Source organism: Gymnoscopelus microlampas, assembly GCF_963454915.1.
Source record: "Gymnoscopelus microlampas genome assembly, chromosome: 14".
NCBI classification, from domain to species: domain Eukaryota; kingdom Metazoa; phylum Chordata; class Actinopteri; order Myctophiformes; family Myctophidae; genus Gymnoscopelus; species Gymnoscopelus microlampas.
The window spans coordinates 21,749,769-21,775,248 of record NC_139951.1 but is presented as its reverse complement, the minus strand read 5'-3'; the positions used below and the strand labels follow the sequence as shown (position 1 = coordinate 21,775,248).

Sequence of the window (25,480 nt, the reverse complement as noted above, 5' to 3'; positions counted from 1 at the left end):
CATTACTTTGTGGGTAAACTGGCTGGCTAGCCGATAAATCTATACCCTACATTGTACAAGGATGAATATAGATCCACTATATTCATCCTTGTACAATGTAGAGTATAGATCTATATAGATATTAACATTGATACTATCTAGAGCCGAAGGCTATTATGTTTCATCAAGAATAATAATAGCTTTGTTTGGAGTTGTTGTGCGGTCCAGATATCTTTGCTGCAGAGACTCCGGGCAAGTTGAGCATAGTAGTGCAACTGATTTACAGTAGATGTATCACAGATAAAGCATACTGCAACGCCCGACAGCAAAAGGTATTTCAGGATTCCAAGCGTGATAATCACATTAAGCGCTGCACTCTCACCCTCATCAGCTCATTGATTCATTGCTTACTTTACCTCTTGTCAGTGCTTCCAGTACTTGCTAGGCCTGTTTGGGGAAGTTGATTGCATAAGAGCTTTTCAGGCGGAGAAATTCACTTTTTCCAGTGTTGCGTTATTTGCTCTGAAAACAAGCCCCCTGTGCATTTGACTCGAATGATGATTAGTATTGTTTTGAATGCACCATCTGCCACCTGAGAAATCTCTGTGATTTATGTTTGAAGTTTTGCTTGCCCAGATGAAGCCACACAAAGCTGCCTCTTCTTATCTCCTGTCATGGGAGCTTTGGAAGCTCCTTTTCAAGTCATCATTTATTTTTTCTTCTCTCTCGCACGCTTCTCTTGTTCAAAGTTGGTCTCTGAAATAGTTCATACGACTGACTGGAGAGAGCGCGAGATTGGATGCTGTACTGCAGAGTGTGTTCAGCCTAACACAAAGCTCTGAGAGCGTTTTTTTCCCCACAGAACATGTAGGAGCTTTCTGAAAGCTTGACAAATCGTGTCGCTTGTTGCAGGCAGCTACAAAGAAGATGGTTGATAAATGTTCATACTATTCCTGTGTGTGCAATGTGCTTGCACGTTTGTGTACGTTGAAAGTGCACAAACGTGCAAGCAAGCACATATGCACACATACAGTACAGGAATATATGCACACACACAGGCATACAACGTTCACTACGTTGTATGCCTGAGAGCGCACATTTAGTGTGTGAGTGTATGCAATGCTTGTGCCGTATGCATATTTGAGTGCCTGTGTGGTTTGAATGCAATTCCCCTCACACAAGTGAGGGCATAATCTGTACAGAGGTGGGTGCTGTTTTGTCATAGATAAATTGCATGTGTGAGCTGTGACCAAATTCAGAAAATATTGCGTTGAGCTTCTGGAGTTTAGGGTACTGTATGTTGGAGAAACATTTTGAGTCCAATAGCCTTATCCAAAGAGAAATATTTAGCAGTATATCAGTATTGGCTGATAAAAGTAACATTTGCAACCTGCCAGTAATTTCTATATTGGTGCATCCCTGTATGTTGAAACAAAGCGTTAAATAGCTCTATATTCCGATAGCAATCATCGCTATAGAGTGTTTGTTCAGTAGGTGTCTCTCCATCTCTCTAGCTCTTTTGTAAACAGAAAATACATTTTCAGGTCAGGGTGCCAATTTAATCAATTCAGGAAAGAGAACTCTTACCGGGTATAGGATAAACACGTGAAAATGGAAGTATGAAACAAACAAAAACAAATTTGCAGACCATTGGAACTCGAACGCAGGCATATACGTGTAAATGATCTTTGCAGGTTTCTCTGTCCTGATTGGATGAAATTTGTAACCCACCTAAAATGATGTTCTGTTTACTAAAAAGTTGGAGAGACGGATTACTATCAGAAGAATATAGAGTTTTAACTTTTTAACAAAAAACTTTGTTTAACCAAAGAATATCTCTTATTAAACCTCAACTTTAAACTTTGAGTTTAATGGCCTGGTGTGTGTCTGGGTGTGTGTGTAGCACCTATGTAGACACTATCACCAGGCCTGAATTAACGCATGGGATCATGGGGTGGCAGCCCAGGGCACCAAACCACCTGGCAGCGCATTTTTTGTTTTGTTTGTTTTTTCATTCTGTGCCTGCCTCATGCCTTGGTACCCGACTCACACGCTGGTCTGCTCATACGTCTGCAGCTAAAGCTCTATGCATTAATTACCACAACATACTGACACTCCATAGAGGATGATACTCAAGGTAATGAGACTTCAGCGCTCTGTGACATAATGACGCCTTTGGAGATGGCAGCGTATTTTGAGGCTGTGTGCTATAGCAGTTTAAAAATGGCCAAGAAGTTGCTCTTCGTGGACCTTTCGTTTCAAAAAGCTAGTAAGAATGACAGAATCAATAGATCATTGCTGCCTCCATAATGTTATTGTATTGTACTTATGTATCTGTTTTATTTTACTATAATTTGAACTTGTATTGACAACATATAATGTAGTTGTTTGCTAACGTCAAAGCGTGGTCCGAGCCTGGGTCACTGAAAAGTCTTAATCTGATCCTGACTATCACTGTGTAGTGTGTAGATAAAACAAATTGTCATATTGAACTGCTGAATTCGATTTTTACTAAGACAATTCTGAGTTGGTTGTTTTTTTTAGCATATTGCATACATTAGCTGCTCCATAGTCTTCACTCAATTGTCTGCATATGTCGGCATGGATCAGCAGATCTGACAAAAGGCTAAAGCTGGCAGCATGCTCTAAACTAAATTGAGCTTCTTTCACTTGCTGAACTGGACAATACTGTTTTATTCTTGATTTGGGACCGCTTCTAGTTAGCTCCGCCCACTGTATACAATGCTGGAATAGTGATTTATTTCCCCCCCATGCGTCTCAGCTCTTTGTTTATATCAACCTCTGACATTTTTATTTCAGAGATTTTGCTATTTATTATGAAAAATAAAATATACCAGTGAAAGATTATATTTGAATATAATCTTTCACCAAAAGATTATATTTGGATATAATCTTTCACCGAAATATTATATTTAGATATAATCTATCTTTCACTGGTATATATATTCTGCAAATAGACCCCATTTGGGATCAATGTAAGTAGGAAAAAAAGGCTATATGTTATTTAGTCCGGACTTGTCCTTTAAGATCAAGGCTATAGGCGAGCTGGACTGAAACCTCAGAACAATTTCAATTTACATACTTTGCAAAGATGATTGCCTTAAAAGAAGATTAAGTTCTTTCATGATGTCATAAATGATCATCGTAATTAGGGGTTCATCGCTGAGCTTTTTGTCAGCTTTGCTCATCTGGTTTTCCAGAGTGGGGTCCTCTCTCTCTCTCTCTTTGCTTTTCATTATTTGCCTGAGTTTCTCTGGAGGAAAGAATTATCATCAGCACATGAGGAGAGAGACATGGAGAGCATGTTAAGCACTGAGGATGCTGATCAGCTAGAATTCCCTACTGTGTGCAAGTAGGGGGGATTTGTGAGTGTGTGTGTGTGTGCACGCACGCATGTACATAATGTGTACGCGCATGTATTTGTACACACACGCATGTATTTGTACACACATGCATGCACTCATGCATGCATGGTGAACTAGGCCTGTCAAATGATGGTTCAATATTTGAATATTAATTGAATTATATCTTCTTTAAGTGCGATCCTCGAATTCAGATCTCCGCCAGGCCGTGTTGGCTACCCAGGGCCCACAAAATGTGGAAGTCAATTGCAGCCAATCCGAATGCAACATGGGAGATTGACTGATACATGACTCCAGAGATAATGTGTAACAACAAATTGTTTGAGTTTTGTGAGCAGTAGCAAATAGCGTGTTTTTTAAGAAAATGCTAAATAGCGGACAATCTCGTCAGGCACAAATGGGCATGAGCTGACTGAGCTCCAGGCGACACAAAGCAAGCAGCCGTGGCCGGGCAGCAGAGCTGTCAGACGGGGAGGAGAAACGGAGACCTCGATGCTTGTCTCTGGAAGATTATCGATGCATTTTCAGTTCAATTCAATTTTATTAAAGTGTCAAATCACAACAAGTTGTCTCAAGACACTTTACATGTAGAGCAGAGACCCGACATTGTCCCACCCTGAGCTAGCAGTTTTGCGACAGTTGCAACGAAAAACTCCCCCTTAACTGGAAGAAATGTCAGGCAGACCCAGGCTCTAGGGTGGGAGGCCATCTGCCTCGACCGTGTCGGGGGGATAAGAAGAGAGGGAGAGACAGAGAGGGAGGTACAAGTAGTAGCAATAACACTAATAGTAAATATAATAGTGTAAGATAGTATATAATAATATGATATAGTACAACAATAATGATATATAGTGGTATAATATAAGAATGTTAAGATAATATACAGTATAGTGGTATAGTATAATATAGTAGCAATCCACAGTCATGCTCCATGGAGAGGCCCGGTCCGCAGTGATGAATGGTGATGAATATGCCATACAGTTGTTGATTTAGAAATGTTATTCCATACTGCTGGATTATGTAAACACTTGTTCTTGTCCGCAATTACTCCGACACGTAGGACTATCCTTTTGTTAATTAGCGTGTTAAACAGCGTACCTATAAGGGCTGAAAGATACTGGGGGAAAAGTAGCTTTTGCTATATTCATCACAATATAAAAAAACAGGACTTGAGCAATATCAGCAGATATACAGTATGCAGATCTAAATGTCAGTAGCTCAAATCAGATACAATTAGTCAATAGCAATGATTAGGGTGATTAGAGGGGAAAATAAGTCAAGTCAGTTGTTCAATACTTACCTCTGGGAGTGCAGAATATGTTACCAAGAAGTCATTATGTTATTTATCAGATGGTCTATACTAGGGATGTCAAAAACGGATAGATTTTTATGTATTTATCATGCATAGTATACAGTTGGTATACTATGCACTTTTCGAAATCAAGGCTGGTGGAATCTGGCACCTGATTCCTTGTTTCTTCATGGCTAGAGTCCATTCCCAGGTAGAAATTCTGAGTTGAGGATTTGGACTGGACACATTTCATATCAAAGGGATTCCTTTCCTTTCATATACAATAATCCACATTACCCCAGGGAGCTTATAATATCATTCCACCATATTGCATATGGTGAGCGTTGCCTCTGAATATTATATTACCAATACTACAATTACTACTGTACTGCTGTTGCTGCTGCTGCTACTACTACTAATATTGGGCCTCATTCAGCAACGGTATTTAAGAGGAAATTTCTTCTTAAACCCATTTAAGAGGTTTTTAAGAAGATTTTGGTATACTCCAATGTTTTCTTAGCTATGATCTGTTCTCAGGTAAGAACAGAATCTACACACACTGATGAGCACTCTTAGGCTGGCCTTTGAGTTCTTAAGTGTGACATATTCGTGCAAAAATAATTAATTCTCGAAGTTTCTTCAATTCTGCATTTGTATAATATGGGATTTAAATTCCAATAATATTTTTATCATATCTTTAGAGCAGTGGTTCTCAAAGTGTGGTCTGGGGACCCCCAGGGGTCCTTCAGGGAGTTTCAGGGGGTCCACAGCAAACGGAGAACAGTTTAATCACTTTAACCCTATTTTATACTTTGTTTGAAAATAGCCGATCTACAAGCTCACAACACGTCCCATTACTGGCCATTTTGAGCTTGTAGATCGGCTATTTTCGAGACATTTTGATAAATCTTGAAACATTTTCCCTGGCAGAAAATATTTTCAGGTGGGGGTCTGCAGCCAAATGCATGTCAATTTGGCGGTCCTTGACATGAAAATGTTTGAGACGGGTCTGAAATTACAGTCTAACCCAAACGGACCCGGTTGAGTTGAAGCCCAAGCCCATACCTACCCCATAACCACCCACCCAACCCACCCTCATCACCCCCCATATCCCCGACATTCGCCACACCCCCATTTTCCAGTCCCCTTCCTACCTGAAAGCCCCCCTATACCCACCTGTCATCCCCATCCCCATACCCCCCACATAGCCCCCTACACCCCTCCTTGCACCACCATATCACCCACCACACCCCTATTTCCACCCCATTACATACCAAGCAGCTGCTACCTTAAAGACTCTCCATATCCACCCACCAGCTTTCAGTAATAAAATGTTTTATATCCACTACTAACGCTACTCCTGAACATGAAATATGGATAACATTTTTAACAGCTAATTTCAGCAAATGTACATTGATGTCTAGTGGTGATATGTTGATTAATGTGAGAGAAATAATAAAATACATTCATTAATTAAATAAAATAATTTGCTGTTCACTTCAGAAGTACCTCCACAGAACTATTAATTAATTAATTTTTATGTTTGGTGTCTGGTGTTCCACCATCTGTAGACTTATAGTTTAGGTATTCTTTACTTCATTCTCTCAATTTTACTTCTGTGTGTGATTTCCTGTGATTTCTGTGTGCAGCAATCACACACAGGTGTGACTGCAGGCAGAGCCATGCAGTCATGCCTTATATGGGGATTGGTGGGGCGGCTCCCTATGGTAATTAGGATGAACTGGCACACCCCTTCAAGTTACGAGGATTGGGATTCATCAGCATCAAGAACACAGTTACGAACAATTCTGCCTTTTAAGAACGTTTCATGAATCTGACTCAACTTCTCTTAGGAATTCACTTAGGAAGAAATGTAAGAGGAAACATTAGGAACTTATTGCTGCATGAGGCCCCATTGATACAGTAGTAATACAACAATATTAATAGAAAAAAAATTATATTATAAAACAATAAAAGAAAAAGCAACGTGCTGAACACAAAAGAATTTCAACCTCACAGAAGAGTATTTAAAAAAAAGCAAAAAATCTCCTCTTCCCTGTAGATCCGAATGTGTTTACAGCAACATCCAACTATTTATTTATCCCACCCCCCTGCTTTCCAGATGCGGAGAGGAAGTGGAAGGGACCGTTCTGCTTCATCGTGGCCGCAGACCCCCAGCTGGGGCTGATGAAGGCCTGGAGAGAGGGAGACTGTGATAGTGGAGGGGACGAGTGGGCTGAGGAGGTCCAGCTCACCAAGCAGGCCGTGGCGGCTATCAATCAGCTCAGCCCCAGGCCGCGGTTCATGGCGCTGTGTGGAGACCTGGTGCACGCCATGCCAGGTAGGCACATGACACAGTCTACATCAGTGGTTCTCAAACCTTTTCATGTCAAGGACCCCCAAAGTTATATGTATTTGGCCACGGACCCCCATCTCAAAATATTTTGTTCCAGGGACGCCCAGAAGCAAAGATTTGAGTTGCAAATGTTCCCTTTTAAAAAATATATATATTCAAAGATTTGCACAAGTTCTCACGATTTTTCCAAAATAGCAGATCTAGAAGCTCATAGCGCGGCACCCGGTTCCACACTATGAGCTTGTAGATCTACTATTTTTGAATATCCAAACTATAAAATATGGTTAAAGTGGTTAAAGTGATTGTGACACTATATTAACTAATTTAGCTGGGGACCCCCTGGTACCCCTCCAAGGACCTCTGGGGGTCCCCGGACCCCACTTTGAGAACCAATGAGCTAATGTACCTAACTGTCTGTTAGTAATTCTACAGATCTGCCTGTGTTCTTCCTCTGTGGTCGTGTCTGAAATCAGCCACTACTCACTAATATAGTGTATAGTGAGTCTGAATGGATAGTGAGAATTATTATGCCGTACATAGTGGAATAATCTTATCCTACAATTCCTTAACCGACATTGACGTCATGTAATGTAATAGGTCAAATGCTCAGATGTGTGCGCCCGGAGGCAGAATTGATTATTGTTAACCTGAAAACACCTGCGACAGCATCTGGGTTATGTTGATCTACAGAAATCAATACACCTGGCTAATCAGTGACTATAAAGCAGAATGACCCGTATATATTCAGTAACTATAGCAATTTGCCCATAACAATAATTGCAGTAACATTTGGTCCATAACATTTGATTCAACATAAGAATCTTACTTAATAGTGGTCTTCACATAGTTGAATTGTATAACAATATTCTACAGGTATGATTTACAACAGCAGAAGGAAGAAATGTCCGCATACTGACAATTAAGCTCCCAATGTCTAACCCGGGAACGCATCTGTCATTTTCGATTTTAATAACCATTATTTTTATACTTTTGCTATTCAAAAATAGCAATCAAAAGAAATAGCAGACCTACAAGCTCATAGAGCAGCACTCTGTGCTGCGATATGAGCTTTTATATCTGCTATTTTTGAATAGCCAAAGAAATCTTAAAATGACACAGATGCGTCAGTGGACGTCAGCATGCCCGATGAAGGTCACATTTTCAGTGGATGGATATTTCTTCCTTTTGCAGTTCTATTTACCTGTACTCAGTTGAGATGGATGTGCACACATTCTATCATAACAGCACAACCACAAATAATCAAGGCTGTATGTGCTCCATAGAAAAAGAGCACATTTCAAAGAAATGATGAATAAGAAGAATGAATGAGCTAGAGCAGTGATTCTCAACCTTTTTAATTTCAAGGACCCCCAGTTTGATATGTATCAGGCCATCAGGACCCCCATTTGATACAATTTGCTATCTCTGGGTTCCCAATCTACACTGTAAAATCCTCAGCGTTTTTTGATTTAACTCTGATGATGGAACCAAATTGAGTTACAGACCCATAAGCATCCATTTGGACCACTGGTGGTCCCCGGACCAGGCGTTTAGAATATTACAGCCTATGTCTTAATGGTACAGGCAGGAATGATGTGATGCAACATTGAAAGTAGGGATTCTATCCCATTCTATCCTAGCATTTCATAACACAAGTCTTCACATAATTATAACTAGCCTACAATTACTGTTGTACATTCTCCCCCAGACTCACTCAGCACGGTAGCTGACAGTCTGACACATAGCCTGTGCAGGCTCTCTCCGATACCCAATCTGTCTTTAACCCATTCAATCCGGAAAACGCATGTACAGTACTGTGTCATTTTAGATTTTCAGCTATAACCATTATTTTATACTTTGGGCTATTCAAAAATAGCAGATCTACAAGCTCATAGCGCGGAACCGAGTGCCGCGCTACAAGCTTGTAGATCTGCTATTTTCTTTGAAAAATTGTGAAAATGTGTGCAAATCTTAGAAAAAAAAAATGTAAGCGAAAAAAAAAACCAAACTCAAATCTTTGCTTCTGGGGATTCTACAAATGTCTTCTAAATCCTAACAGTTTTTGTTTTTTTTAAACTTATGTTGCTATAATATCAGTGGTTCTCAAACTTTTCATGTCAAGGACCACCCAAAATGATATGTATTTGTCCACGGACCCCCCCCCCCCCCCCCCATCTCAAAATATTATGTTCCAGGGACCCCCACCAGAAGCAAAGATTTGAGTTACAAATGTTGGCTTTAAAATATATATATATATATTCAAAGATTTGCACACACTTTCACAAAAAGAAAAAAAAATGCAGATCTATAACCTCATAACGCAGCACTCAGTGCCGCTCTATGAGCTTGTATATCTGCTATGTTTAAATAGCCAAAGAAATCTTAAAATGACACAGATGCGTTCCCGGTCCTAATGGATTAAAGGGAATAGAAAATGTCTGTAGTATAATGATTAATGTATGCTGCCTCCCCCTGCGGACATTGTCCTAATCTAATTAATATACTGAACTATGTGAGGAGATAAGTATTAGTCCAGGGGCAGTTATACAGTACATGGATCCTCTTACAAAATATTGTACAGCTGTTGTTAATGTGGAGATCCCCGCAAATTCACTATACATCACATGCTTGCAGAAGTACTGTGTCATCTTATTTCCATTCCCTACAGTAGGAGGAATTGTTTGAATCCCTACATGATGTCTGAACGCCCTCCATAGAGTAGAATAGACCAATTTACCAGCCTTAGCTTAATAGTCATTCAAACTGACAGTATGAACTATAGCTTAACAACCAGAGTTCTACCGAAAATCTGCTTAGTGGTGGTGAGAGACATGATTTCTGTCTAGAACAGAACACTCATTGGTGACCAGTAGACTATCACAGTTTTTTTAACATCCAGTTGCAGTTTTATAAAATAGAGATACAATCGCTCGCTGAATACCTTCTACAATGGCTGCTGTTGTAATAGACGTTGCCCAATATCCTCCGTCAAGGTAGGTTAGAATATAAATTTAATGTTAACATATCAGTATGCTTCACGTCCCTGCCCAGTAAATCTATAAACAACCCACTCCCTCATAAGAGCAGCTGATATGTATCTATGAGAAGCAGAACCAGACACAATCAGATGCTGTTCTGATGAACGTTTTGGTTCTACGGAGGAGACACAGGCGATGTAGTTACAGAAAGTTTTTCTTTTTTTGTGGCAATGAAATGCCAGCATGCAATAAACTCTGCAGTCCTGGATTGTAGATAGTTATCTTTGCTTAGATCCATGGGTGTGTGAAGGCATGGCTGGGATCTGAATGTTATCGTTTACATGAAGTCACGACCTACAGTGCTAGATAACACACTGTTCCTCTGTTGAATATTGTGCCTGAACACCAGGGTATGTTGGTTGTAACGGTTGTTGCCAGGAACTTTAGTAGATAACCAACCAGTATTTTGAATGTATCGGTATAAGCTAATGACCTTTGTCAGATGCCATCACTACCCCTTCCTGTCTCTTTCCCATGTCGTACCTAAGAAAGTTTTGAAATGCCTCAAAAAGATTGTAATTGCAGTTGCACATACAATCAATTTGAATCAAGTAGTTGTTGTTGTGTTTAACAACACAAAAAAGGCCTGTAATGTTTTGTGCTGTCTTCTACAACAAAACAGGACAATTACTAAGGCAAGAATGAAGGGAAAATATTGGGTTCTTCTTCCTTGTCTCTAATAGAAAGCTCCAGTTGGTAAACAACTGAACTTACTGTGACAGCATGTGATGTTTATCTATGAACAAGCACCTGGATGCCTCCGAGCTGTTAAAATAAAAGGCAAGCTCTAGCTTTGGAAAAGGGTTCTGTTGCAGAATATACTGTGTAGGCAGTCAATGGGAATATGAAGACTTTTTGATATATGACTTTAGTTGGTAAGTAATGGGCTTAGCCTACACTCCTGGAGCAATGTAGTGTTTCATCTATTCTTATGATAAATTTCCTCCGGTAGCGTTATCCTCTCTGACGGTGAGTTCTTGAAATAATAGATGTTGTTTGGGTGCAAGGGCATAGTGTCTGTTAAAAAGTGAGGGGGACATAAGAACTCCCTCAAATATTTGACGCCTAACATTTCTCTACAAAATTGTGTAATTTCCACACTGCGCCGGCCAGCAAGGCATAGGCATACAATACTAACTTCAGGACACTCATGGACCTAGATATTCAACTGGCAGCCCGCGGGCCAAATCCGGCCCTTGGGGAACTTTCCTGTGGCCTCTAGGACACATTCAATGTAAAAATAAATGTTACAAAATAATGATTGGATGGTTGCTTGTACAAAAACAATGGCATAGGGATGGTTTTTAAGTTTAATAATTAGTAATTTAATAACAATACATTGAAGTCCACTTTGCTCGTGCCTCACTGCTTTGCACAAAATGTTTTTATCGTAGCATAAACGTGGCAGAATATGTTGTTGTATGCATCTTGGGCTGTTCAGTGTGGTGTTCACTCTCCATTCCGACATCTCACCACTCCGACTAGTGGCTTCCGCGTGCGGTTAGGGTTAGGTATAGGGTTCGTCAACGTCGGAAAGGCGACATGTCGGAAAGGAGAAATGCACCCGTTCAGTGTGATGGGGTCATGGTCTGCGATTAACAGCATTGTAGACTATGATGGAGTTCTGTTAGTGTCAGCAAGCTTTCGCCATGTTTGTGCAGTGTGGCTGATGCTATGACGGTTGTCAAAGTGAGAAAGGTATGCTACCAACACGTGACAAATTACCGTGGCAATTTTACAGCTTTTACAGCTTTCTTGTATTAAACTGTGCAGACAATTTAATGAAAAAATGGCTGGATATTATCAGCTCCCTTTGGAGAATTGGCAATTCTCCAAACAGGGCAGATAATAACAACTTGCTGACACCTGTTGTCCCCTTCTGCCACGCTAAGACCTGTCCTCCTGTCCTTTTTCTTGTTTTTTTTATCAAGGTACGACATTACGTCAACATCAGCTGACGTAGGTTGCAATTTCGTCACACAATGTGACAGGTAGAATCAATTCGACTTGCACAGTCTAAAAATGTGGACAATCGCAATTTTACATTTTGCACAATAACCGTTTACGTAAGACAGACAAAATCTGTTTGCAAGCACCTTAAGCTTTCCCATTGTCTATCTCAAAGAGGAGGTTTTGTAGGGGAATGCACTGCACACTGGAAGAGAGTCTAACAAGACATCATCCTTCATGGAAGAGAGAGAATGGAGTGCGGAAGTAAATCCCGAAACAGTGGTTTATTACCTGCCTGAGGGAACAACCTCAGACATGAACCATTCCTGCTGGTGGCTGGTGTTATTTTCCCACTCTGCCTGAAGTGTGTTCAACTTATTGTAGGTTACACGGATGGTTTCCCCCTTTTCTCTATATTCTCTATATTTTTCTGCAACACAGGGATATAAAAACAATTCTTTGTCTACCTGGGAATGTATGTGTTACACTCTCATTGTTAATTTAACACGGAGGATTAGTTTTTCATACACCTGATTCTTGCAATTTCCCGTTGCAATTTCCCACTGTGATCTCCTACTGAGGACTACAATTTCCTACTGAGTATTACAATTTAATGTTAGAGCTTCCAAGAGGCACTGTCATTTGTTTTCCTAGGATGGAACCAGCTTCCTAAACAATGTATTTGCTTGCAGTCAAGTGCCTCGCCAACAAATTACACTGCATGTCAGAAAGAACACATTTTTCATTTGAACTGTTACTTTCTCCACCGGCACCCATCACAGTTTTTGTAGATATTTTTAAGTACAGAAAAATATTTGTCCACACTTATCTTCATACTGCAATCACAATATTCAGCAGAAGTAAAACTCCTGATTGAAAATGTATTTACTTGTCAGTGTTGTAAAAAGGCATAATGCTTCAATCTTGAGGTGGCGGCTCAACATGCATCAATGGAATGTTTGAATGGACGTTGGGAGAGCAGTGTCGTTCAGTCCATGGTTGGATCTCAGTTCGTCCCTTTGTTACTGCTTTGTGTTACTGTAGTTGTTGGCTACAACTTGGCCACAGTAGGCCTTAAAGGGATATTTCACTTTCAAACCTGTTTGAGGTCATTTTAACGTCTGCTCAGGCTTTTGTGAGCACCCCACTTCCTATAGATACCCATTGTAACTTCAAACTCCATTTTAACCATGTTAGATTCAACGAAAAAACACGTCCTTGGTTCTGGTGACATTGGTGGTATTGGCCTTCTAATACCTGAGGCGGACGTGTTTTTTCAATTCCATTTTTTTATTAATACTTTTTTTATTTTAAATTATTATAATTTTTTAAAAATGTAATAAAATACATTTAAAAAGTAATTGAAAAAACACAAGCCCCTCACGCATTAGAAGGACAATATCAGTCACGGAACCAAGGATGGGTGTTTTTGATTAATCTATCATGGTTCAAATTGAGTTTGAAGTTTCAATAGGAAGGGGGCCTGTCTGAAAAAAATTATATCAAATATCTAAATACTGAATCAATCAACTTAAAAACTGTCTGGGGTGCTCACAAAAGCCTGAGTAGACGTTAAAATTACCCCAAACATGTTTGAAAGTGAAATATCCCTTAAATCACAGAATATGGTAGGAAAAGGAAATTGGAATATGGCACAAGCTTGAAGCCATATTGTTTTTATTGTATCATTTCAGTAATATTGCATAAATTGGTTCCTCCTTTTGTGTGAATTCAACACATAAATCCTCCCAGAAATAATAATAAATATCAAAATAATGAAATCAAATCATGGTGAAATTTCATGATGCAATGAATTCTTAAAGAGTCGTAACCAAATTGAATCTTAATGTGGGTCATACTGTAGATTTATACACGTGCTGGAGTTGCATTAGCAGCCAACAGGTGCCTTTTTGGTGACGCTAATTAAATGAGTGGCTAAGACATAGTGGACACTGGCTCCATGTCCAGCTGCTTAATTTGATAACGGGGCACAAAAGTAGCAGGCTGGCAAGATGTGCTGCAGAGCTAATGTTCAGCGCAGAGAAAGAGCCGCGAGCTGCTAACCAACGCAGACTGCCTTTTGCATGACAATTAGGGTGCTAGCATGAGGCCTATCTGCAAGGCCTCAAGGAATGGATACAAAGAGAAAAGTCAGCAGGAAAGCCTCTCATTCCTCTCTCTGTATCTCTGTTTACATGTTTAACTCGGCCGTGATAAAGATTGGCCTAGATTGCAACATTGTGCACATGTACGGGAGTAGAGCACTTTCAACAATACAACGTGATGCACAAAATGTCCTTGTTTTTACCTCGATTTACCCAAATGTTCTAGATCTACTCATACACGGCACACATTTAAATTGAGCTCATTCATAGTGCTACTCTACTGCCTTCCTCCTCTCTGCCCATTTGTCTACTTATTGTATACTTAAAAAAAGTGATCACCATTTTTAACCACACTGCAAGAGTCATGCACTTATTACCTTGTCCTTTCTGGTCTTGGGCAATTCTTTTATTTTCATTGTGATTAGTGGCCACTCAAAAACCCTGATACACAATCTGGAGCCCAGGGGGCGGGGGAGGAGGACGGGGCTGGGCGATATATGTTAAAGATTTACCATGCCTGTTATTACCGCTGCGACATACTAGCATCATGTCCAGGGGATGTACTTATACATCAAGCTACAGAAACAGGAGATAGGCTCCTGCCCTATGGGCCTCATGGCTCGGCAAGGCTTACTTACTTACTTATGCGTGTTATTATGGTAATGAAGAGTGCAGAAAGGAATGCTTGTGTTTTGGTTTTGAGATGAAGAGTTGGACCTGTGGCTTGCAGCGACAGAGATTTATTTGAGACTTGCAGTTGACCTGTTATTGAGAGACATTTAATTAAAGACCATTATTTGAGGGAATAAGCCTCCGTCGTCTTACAGGAGGAAATACGTCACAGCACAGAGCTCGTCAGTGAAATCAATGCCAGCATGGACAACTTAGGTTTAGTGTCAAAGAAAATAGTTACTTGTATTTGAGAATATTATGGGTTTTACCCAGATACAAAAGTTTAAACATTAATTACCTGTGATCAGAAATTGTATTTATTAACTGTAAAATACATAAATAAATAGTAAATACATTCCGGTACATTTTCGGTGCCTATGTCATTTTGTGGCCAAATAAAGAAAATAAGTTTAATTGAAGGTTACCCGGTATGGCTTTAAGATCACAATCCTATCATATCCATAATGTTAACTTCTTGTATGGAGCGCAGAGCCACATTTTGTGAGCAGGCATTTGGAGACCAGAGATGTTCAAGATCCAAAGGCAGGTAGGTTTGTAAATATCTGATTAACGGGGCTCCATGGGCAGACATGGGCAGACATGCCCATGCATACAATCTGATTGTGTATTAGAACACGCCTAGTCCTTTCCTATCGTTTCATTCTTGACTACATTGCCCTGCGCTGCGTTAGGAATTGATTCCAGTTGCACTTGTAAATCTGTCTTTAAAGAGTACAGTATCAGCTGAAAGCATAACATTTAATGCTGACAACAATAGCTGCACTTAAAGATGTGAGTGTCAATACTGCTATAGAATTAGCATTAACATTAATTCAATTGGGCTTCCTCGTGGCGAGACTTTCCCACCACCACAGAGATCTGGATTTGCTTACTGTCAGCAGTCCCTCCCGCCCAGTGAAACTCTTTGCCGTTAGGAGAAAGGAAGCTGCTGTTGACTCATGAGGAGGCATGTGGTTGTCTACTCCTTCCCCAGGCCAATATTGGGGGTTGGCAGCGACAGAGACTGCATGCAGAACTCATGGGGGGGATTTGGCAATGTTAAAATTGGGAAGGAAATTGAAAAATAAATTGTTGTTAAAAAAGCAACACCATTGAAGGCCTTTCTCGAGGGCAATAATGTTTTCGCTTTTCTCCTGACTGAGTTCAGGGAGAGTATGATTTACCCAACTGAACTCATTGGTTGAGCATCTTGGACGGTTTGTGACTCGGACTGGTTAAAGGTTAATCTAATCCTTTGAAAAGTTACCTACTGGTGATGCCCACAGCCAATGCAAAATGCCTGTTGAGCTGAACTGAGCCGCACCAGATTGAGCAAAGCCAAATTGGTGGTGGTGGGTCGGCTTTGCAAGACATGATCGCCTTTGAGCTTTTTTCTTTTCTACCGCCATCAAGTTCAGAATTTGCATCAAAGGCTAATGTTTCAAAGCCCTAAGGTTTAAAAAATGTTAATTTATTTAAATTACACGTGTTTACTTGACAATTCCTAGTCATGTCTGTTCATACAGTTGATTAATTTGTTGTTTACTGTGTTCACTTTAATTATGCTGAAATCCTTATACGACTGCGTAGGGCTGCATGTGTTTTACTATAAACCCCCCACTGTCTTAGTTATGGAGATGGCCTGGAGACACTGGAGACATTCTACAAGGTGGAGGAGGTGCTCTTTCCTACTCGCCTCTTTCCTCCTTGCGCTATCATCGGACACACTGGGGTGATGTCTTCTTTAAAGGGGTCATCATTGGAAGCATTGCCGCTATCATAATCCCTCCGTGTTGCAGAGTGCTTGCACACAGTGAGTGATTTATACACCGATTTTGTCATTGGTAACACTAAATCCGCAAAGTCCTGATTTATACTGTGAAGGTATCACTCGATGAAAATAGCACATCAAGCTCACCACGCGCCATATCGCGTGATGTAACCTCACGGATATAGATGTGTGATGCACAAACTTTACACTGCATATTTTGCAATGCACAGTTTTTGTCTTGTAGTTTGTCGTTCGCACTCCTGTGTGAAGTTTGCAGCACGTACAGTAACTCATTCAGTGCATACAGGACCTGACATACAGGTAGACACTCGCGCACACTGTTCCCTCAGTTCCCTCTATAGTTTTTGAACATTTTGAATAGGCTATTTTGGAAAACTAAAGTTTTAGAATGTTTTTTTTTGTTGTGATCACGTGTCTGGGTCTGTCTCTCTCTCTCTCGCTCTTTCTCTCTGTGTCTGTCTGTCTGTCTGTCTCTTTCTGTTTCTCAATCTCTCTCTCTCTCCTGCTCCCTGCCCTTTCCCCAGCCTGATAAGTAGCATGTGTAGTTCACGGAGAAAGCCTCCAAGGCCCCAGGTTCACACCGTTCACACATGCACTGGGGACTGCAGATGCTGCCCGTCAGGGGGGCGTTTATAAACCGGCAGGCTTCGGGGGCCTTTTTAAAAAGACACCGCGGCCACGCAAGTCATCCATCGTTACTGTCACCCCGGACGGAAGTTGTGTGTGACATCTCCATTACGCCTCATGTCTGTCACACCACTCACACACACAGACCATGGCGGTGATGGTGTCCTACCAGGCATACAGTATATGCATATATGTGGTGTTTTATTGATGATTGTGTATATGTGTGTGTGATAGATGAATGGATAGATGGACAGATACACACACTTCATGTATGTATGTACAGTATGTTATGTCATTATGTATGTATGTATGTTTGTATGTACAGTATGTGTGCTTGTGTTTAGAGTTCACTGACATTCATATGGGACTATGAGTGTTTATTTGCTGCCCAGAATGAACGGGCAGCAGCCGGGGGGAACTGGCTTGTCAAATGGCATCGTCAACCCTGCTGCCTGTTGCTGACAGGAAATTGGCAACTGATTCTCTCTCTCTCTCTCTCTCTCTCTCTCGCTCGCTCTCACACACATGTGGTTCTCTCGCTCTCATGTGGTTCTTCTCTCCGTTTCCCTGTTGTCTCTCATTCTCTCCTTCTGTTTCTTCCTTCCTCCTCTGTCGCCTTTCTCACTGCCCCTTTGGCTTTCTCTATCCCTTCTTATTGTGTCCCCCCATGTTTCTCTGTAAGCCCTTCCATCCTCTCACTCTGCTTCTGTCTATTGTCTTTATTAAGCAACTGCCGTCCCTTAACTCATACCTTACCAACCTGAACCATTTGCCAGGATGACTGAGGAAAACACACAGTTTATTCTAGCCTATAACAAATATGTTTTAAAGTGTGTGTGTGGGGTGGCAGTTATCCTTTTGTGTAAAAAGAGCTTGCAGGGAATTGAGCTATAAGGGATTCAGTGTTTAGATCAATACATCCTTCCCCTTTATCAAAGCAAAGGGTACGAGCGGGTAGATATACCATAGCTAGTGCACACAAGCACATGCTAACACACAAACGAGTGCACTGATAGGCCCCCAGCCGGTGATAGTTTGTTCCGCCAAGGTTTAATTTGCCTCCTGTCACGGCGTTCCACTGGGCTCCATGCTGGGCCCGGTCATAATCTGACCAAGCCCTCCTCCCCATTATGAAATCCAGGCAGTGTGCGCTCTGGATGTGAGCTCAGAGTGGGCAGGGGGGGTTTATTATCCAGGCTCATTATTGACAGACAGCTCTGTGATCCTATCCCGTCCCTGCTCAGCTCCAAGCTTTACCCCCAGGAGATGCCCTCTCATCTCAAGGACTTCCTTCAGCTTCCTCTCCATCCCCCCCCTCTCTCTCTCTCTCTGTCTCTCTCGTTTCTTCCCCTTCTTCTGGGGGGGGGGGGGCTTGGTGGTAGGCATGACGAAGAGGAGCGATGGAGGGCTGTGATAAGATTAGAGAAGCATGCTGGCCCTAACGCTCTCCTAATGAGCACTACAAAGCATCGCAGCCTTGTCCCCATGGGGCCTGAGTTGGTGTGACGTTTGGCATGATACAGCGGGGTGAAGCGTGTATGAGCAGCGAGTGTCATGTGCACACGCGTGTGCACGTGTGCTCGTGTTCAAATGTTGGGAAGGTGAAGAAGTGTGTGTTTTCGTGTATGTGTGTGTGTGTGTGTGTGTGTGTGTGTGTGTGTGTGTGTGTGTGTGTGTGTTTTCATGCCTGTGAATGTGTTCGTGTGAAGTGGAGGGTACGGTTTGTGCGTGCATATGCACACATGCGTGCATGAGGCATGTACGTATAGTACATCACTGAATGTGTATGTGTGTTTATGCATGCGCAAGTTTGGCAACCTCCCGAAGGTGACAAGGAGGTTGTCCTAGAACTAGCTCTCACCCTCTCCACAACTGTGGAATCCCCCTAATTGCCGTTGAAGGCAGATAAAGTGGGTCTCCATGCTGGTCTCTCAGTGGAATTGCGACGCTTGGGCACAGAGGAGAGGAGAAACCAGTTTGAAGGAGAGACATCAGAAGGGGGATTTGTTTTCTGCACGAATGGAGACATAATGCATTGTATATTGATTATGCGTGTGTGTGTGTGTGAGTGATAGGACTGCTCTCCAATGGGGAGTACTCCTAATAGGCTCCTGTGGGGGCTTAGGAGCAGGGCACTGACTGAGGAATGCCACGGGTAGAGGAGAGGAGTTACGCTACTCCATCTCAACTAAGCACACCATCACGAAGTCCAGGCCTCTTGCCACATCAGCACAACTTCAGCATCAACGCTTTCCTCCTCCTCTGTGGGTCATAGATTTTTGAGGTGCCTGTCTCTTTCAATATCCCATCGTTTGGCTTTAGAAAAGGTGTGACAGCAGAACTTCGGGGCCTGTGTGTGTGTGTGCCGCTAATGATCAGCCTGTGAGTGAGAGAGGGGGGCCATGTTGGGTGGGCTCAGCGCAAACTTGTCAAGGTATTATAATGGCTTAAGCACTTTGGAAGAGCATCCACAACTTTGAGTCAAGGCTACAGAGAGTGGGTATTATTGTGCCTGTACGTTTTATATGTCTTTGGAAAGAACAAGGAAAGACATGGCAAGATTACTTTATTGTTAAGCTAGACAAAGGCAATTTAAGTGTGGCAAAGCACACATTCATCACAATTCAGAGCCAAGGAGCAGTTATTTGGGTTCAGTGCCTTGCTCAAGGGCAGCGGTGGTGGGTACCAAAGATGTGATTCCTGCCACCCTCCCAAAATCTCTGCCTCAAGCCAACCTGCCGCCATAACAAGCACAGAGATAAACAGATGAAAGATGAGCCAACTCGTGCACCATGGAACAGAACACTTGACTACTCAGTGTGAACATTCATCTGTTCAAAAGGTAGCTCGACCTGAGGTAACAGATCAATCCTCATCAGCCTCACAGTTGAGGCGAAGCAAAACGAGCACCAGCCTCACGAACACCGCTGTGGCATGTTCCTCTGAGCCACCGGGGAATATTTTACTAACACTGCTGTCGCTTTCACCTCAACAGGGTCAAGCGGCAGCAAGTATCCCACCTTAGAGGCGACCTCCGTTTATCTGAGGCAAAGTGTCTCAAACTCAGATTGATGGGGTACGACCGCGGCTCGGCCTGAGGTCTGTGGCAGCAGAGGGATGATTCATGGGCGTGTCATGTGAGCTGATGGCTCATGGGTAGCAAGCTGGCAGTGAAGCCATCAAGCCAAGGGGCAGCACTGGCTGAAGGACGATGTGTGTGTGGCACTCCTGTTTCTGTCGGGGCCTTTCTAAGGTGAACGGCAGATGCCACAACTGTTTCAGGCGATTTGAGTTGAGCTGCTAGGCAGTAATTTATGTAACCCATCTGTTCCCTGGAGTGATGCATCCATATTCCATACACAATAAAATCCTCAGTGTTTATTTAACATGCACAGGGTTCATGTGTGATTAAACATTTTTATCTTGCCAATTACCGCAACGTTAACTCAGGGCACGCACGGACCGCCAAAACACAATGTGCATATGGCATGCCGGCATTCAGTGTGTATGTACTGTATGTATGTGTTTTCACTTATTTGACTGTTCTAAATTATCTTTTAAGAAACATATGTCTGTTTCTTTATAAAATAGACACAGGTCTGCACAGATCGTAAAAAAATATAGATTTGTTTGTGAAACTACATACTCTGCTTTCCTTTGCACGTATTAAAGTAGTTGATGATTGTTTGTGGGTGCGTGTGTGTGTGCATGTTTGCATGTGTTACGGACGGTACTTCCATTAGGTGCAGTTCAAATTATTATTGTGTGGTGCAATAAGTGGCCTCGCATGACGCAAGCGTCATTGACACTTTCAATCTGTCAAGGCCTTGAGAATGGTCGGGCGTTGTAAATAAATATCATTCATGGCCTTAAAGATTCTCGATATTCTTCACTGTAGAGTTAATGACATACGGACAGCTGAATACGGACAGAAATAAGAAACTTCGACATGCAACCCTGTTAACCTGCGCAATATTGGGCAGAACCCCACAGGCCAGAATAATGTTGCGACATTGCTGTTACATTGTTTTAAATTGCTAGATTTGAATTGCTTGTATTTGTCGCCTCTTAATTACAAACAATTTGGAAATTCCTATTCATGATGTTAGGGATAAATGACACGCAGTACTCAATGTAGACCTTTACAAATAGAATATTTTTTACATAGTTTACATATTGTTAAATGAATTTGTGGCTGCATACAGCATGTTTTGATGCCCGTCAGATTCTCCAACCATGCTGCACTGAAAAGGTCCGTACACACTGGGAGCGTTTATTTCATGCGATTAATTCGCATTAATTTCAACTGCTGTTTGTGTTACTGTACATGCTATGAAGACTGACCCAAAACAACAACACGGAAAGTTCAAATAATGACGCTTTATTCAGGGACGGGGAGTAATATTACAAGGGTCAATGGGGAAGTGCAACATTGCAATTCAAATGTAACTTCTTCCCGGTCGGGGGAAATCCAGTTTAACGTAGCATTCAGTCACTCTCCTATATTGCCAGGAGACAGAAACTACAGTATCAGGCATTGTAGCACAGTAAACTAACACAGTAAATGTGCGATAGAGTACCAGTGGAGTGTAATCGTGATGGAAGAGTGTTCCTCCAGCATTGAGAGCCAGCGATGAATGAGGTAGAGTGTTGAGCTTACATAGTCAAACACTTGATCAGAATCAACTCTTAACTTGTCGATCAGCGCGTAGGTGTCATCTCATCAAGCTGATTGAAAATAAAAATTGGAACGTACCTCCCCTCAACGATGCGCCCTAGGCAACGGCGCTGGCCGAGGTGCCGAACTCTGCCGTCACTATGCTGGCTGGCCCTGGGGATACACTCACCTGATAGGTGGTACTGAGGCGAGACTCCACAATGCACACAGCCAGAGCGTGATTATAACGAGGTGATCAAGCAACGTATTTTTTTTTTTGAAATGAGGTTGATCAACTTGCATCACCAAAATAAAAGTCTCCACCCAGCCTGGTGGAGATATGGGCACCGCGGAGTAACCCTTTATAGTGCTGTTTATGCTTTCGGCAATATCCGTTTTGCCTGTGCAATGACTATACATTCTAAAGAGGGCAATCAGTAGTACACAATTTAAAGTGCCTGCTCTACTATTTATAGGTTGAAATCCGCTCACCGCTGCTATATTGGGAGAAAAAACAAGGAAAATCAAGTTAAGCCTTTCTTGTTGTTCTTGATGTACAGGGGCTGAATACCTCTTAAGCTTGACTCCTGTCTGCAACAGTAGCACCTGGAATGCTCCTACATGACAATATATAATCTGACATCTAATGAACGCCCGCCCAACTAGCTTGATTCGTTTGGGGAGACTTTGCATGTAATGACCGTGGTACTGGTCAAATATTTGTGATTGGAATAATGAGTCCAGATGGCCGAGGTCTCAGCTGTCGCCATGGTTTCCATCAGGATTCTGTTCCGTTCCATTAGTTCCCGTGAGGACCGGCCAAATGTTAATAAAGGCAATTCAGACAGTGCTGGGAATGACGCTTAAAATGCCACTACATATTACCTTATCCAAACTGGGCTCCACTAGCTGAATTGTTCCCATCTGTTTTGTTGTTGTTGTTTTTTTGTCACTTTTGGTTTGGTTTGCATAGAAATGTATAATTAAAAGGAGCTTGCGGATAGTGCTTTTCAAGTGTGTCTAAAATATCACCATACAAATGTCAGATTCAGTCCAAAAACCATGCTTTGCTAAACAGTGACAAGAGTGTTAGTCATAACATTTGCATAATCGCTTTCTATCCAGACTGGAATACAGATATATTGATGAAAGCATGGATATGCTGTTTTATGATACAGAAGGGGGGAGGGGGGTGTGTATGTATGTATGCAAAGTTGTCCCAAGTAGGGAAGAGAGACAGGTGAAAACTCTCATCTTGCTCCGTTTTTCTTTTCCTTTTTTGTTTTATAACTCTTCGTGTCTCTGTTATGCATAAGATGTTCTGCTGTAAAAGGCTCTTAGCCTGTCCAAACATCTAAAGGAAGCCACTCTTTTCAAAACTAGGCCAGTAAAATAATTACACAGATGAATAAAAGAAAAGAGAGAGTGAGAGAGTGGGGGGGGCAATTCAGAGAAAGGCTAACTTTACAGCGTGGCTGATAGATTTGTTTGATACACACTCTAAATTATAAATTGCTCTTATAAATAAATTATAGATAAACTCTGTGATATGCGTGGGTGTTTACATTCATTCAGCTGCCGTTGCTGCATGATGAGATTAACAGACTACAAATCAAACACCAGGAATCAGTTGTTATTATTTTATGGATCTTTAAAAGAACTAACCTAAAATCATGCCACATTTTACCACCACATACTTGTCCCTCCAGAGGAGGTAAAACCCTAAACCACCCTTAACCTCAATATAAGGACAGCTACATAACGACTCGCATACCTCCGCTCAGAGATCATGACATTCTTTTCCTTACTCTGGTTTACAAACAAAAGATAACACGTGAGGCAGTCGTGACACAAGAGGTGAGACGATGGAATGACGAGGCTTAGCTCTCTCTGAGGGGTGTTTGAATGATGTTCCAACGGAGTTACGGAAATTATGTCAGCGAGCTTACAGACAAAGTGACCGGTTTCATTACAAAACTTTCGTGCCCTTTCGTGGCCAAAAAGAAAGTTAAGTTTTTTTTTAATCAGAAACCTTGGGCCAATCAATTTGTCCGTGCTGCTCTGAAAGCACGCTCTGTTGCATATGAAACAGGACTTGTTTCTGGGATTATGGGGGAATAGAAGGTGTCGGAAAAAAAGATGGCAAAGGGCACTAAGCTTTTTTTTTTTTTTTACTGATATAGGACCAGTTTAATCAGGGCAACGCAAGGGTAGTGTAGCAATGTTTAATATACATCTCAGATTGTAAAAGCAAGTGCCCTGGGATTGAGGGCGGGGATGTAATGCTGGCAAATGAGCTCAATGCATTCTATGGTCGGTTTTAGGCAAATAGTGCGAACGCTAACCCGGCACAGAGATGGGGTGAACATCAGGAAAGCAGTCTGACCGGACGAGATCTCCTGGCAGGTCATCAAGACCTGCGCTGACCTCCTAGCGCCAGTGTTCACAACAATATTCAACCTCAGTTCATGGCCCCTCTTGCTTCAAGAGGTCTATTATTGTCCCCACACCGAAAAATACCTCTACAGCTAGCTTAAACAACTATTGCCCAGTAGCGCTGACCTCAGTAGTCATGATGTACTTTCAGAGGCTTGTAAAAGACCACACATGGAGAGCTCCTCTCTCCCCAGCACCATGAACCCACTGCAGTTTTGCCTACCGCTCCAACAGAACCACAGCAGTGGTTCGCCGTCTCCCAGGTATTACATGTCACACTCTCCCCTCTAGACAACAGGGAATACGCCAGGCTGTTATTCATTGACTACAGCTTGGCCTTCAACACAAACTAAATGATACGGGTCTGAAACCGATCATGAGTGCCTGGGTCCTGGACTTCCTAACAGCTAGACCACAGGTAGTCCGTGTCACTCTTAAACTAGCACAGGAACCCTCAGCACAGGTACCCCACAGGGATGTGTACTGAAGTCTTCTGTTGTAATCTCTTTGCACCCATGACGTTGTGGCCAAAAACTGCTCCAACACCATTGTGAAGCTTGCTGACAACACAGTGATGGTGGGCCTGATCTCAAATGACGATCAGAGGGCTGACCTGGAGGATGTGGAAATGTTAAGCATAGGTCTAATGCACTATAATCTTCCCCCTTCCATGCCCTCAGGCGACCCCTTCAGGACGGCTCAGGAGAAGGACTTGAAGGAGGCCTTGCAGGGGACGGACCCATCCATCCCGCTGGTGTTTGTCAGTGGGAACCACGACCTGGGCAACACCCCGACCCCAGACACTGTGGAGCAGTACTGCCAAGCCTGGGGTGACGATTTCTTCAGTTTCTGGGTGAGCGAGCGCACAGGGAAGGAGCATTGGTGTGGGGTGGGATGTGGGCTCATGGGATGTACAGTATGTGTGGCGTGGGTCAGCCATCGGCATTTGCTATTCACCTGCCTTGCCTCCGCGATCCGCATGACCCCACACGCTCGCATGGGAAATGTGTTAATTAAATCGAGGTCACTGGGTCACTTAAGAGAATTTTTGCAATCTCCTCGACCTGCTCAGAGGTTATTCAGATTCAGGAGAGGCTATTGAATTGAATGTTGGTGTTTGTCAGTGGGAACCGCGACCTGGGCAACACCCCGACCCCTCACAGAGTCACAGTGATATAAAGTTGTTTTTATTTT

The 25,480-nt window shown here is 42.2% G+C and overlaps 1 protein-coding gene across 1 annotated transcript in view; it reads left to right on the top strand.

Annotated features, from left to right (window-relative positions):
• cpped1 (calcineurin-like phosphoesterase domain containing 1) overlaps positions 1-25,480 on the top strand; it is a 60,813-nt gene that overhangs the window by 1,498 nt on the left and 33,835 nt on the right. The window contains exons 2-3 of the mRNA XM_084077943.1: positions 6,776-6,994; positions 24,967-25,139. Of these exons, the coding sequence (XP_083934069.1) occupies positions 6,776-6,994; positions 24,967-25,139 (392 nt within the window). The remainder of the gene's footprint in view (positions 1-6,775; positions 6,995-24,966; positions 25,140-25,480) is intronic.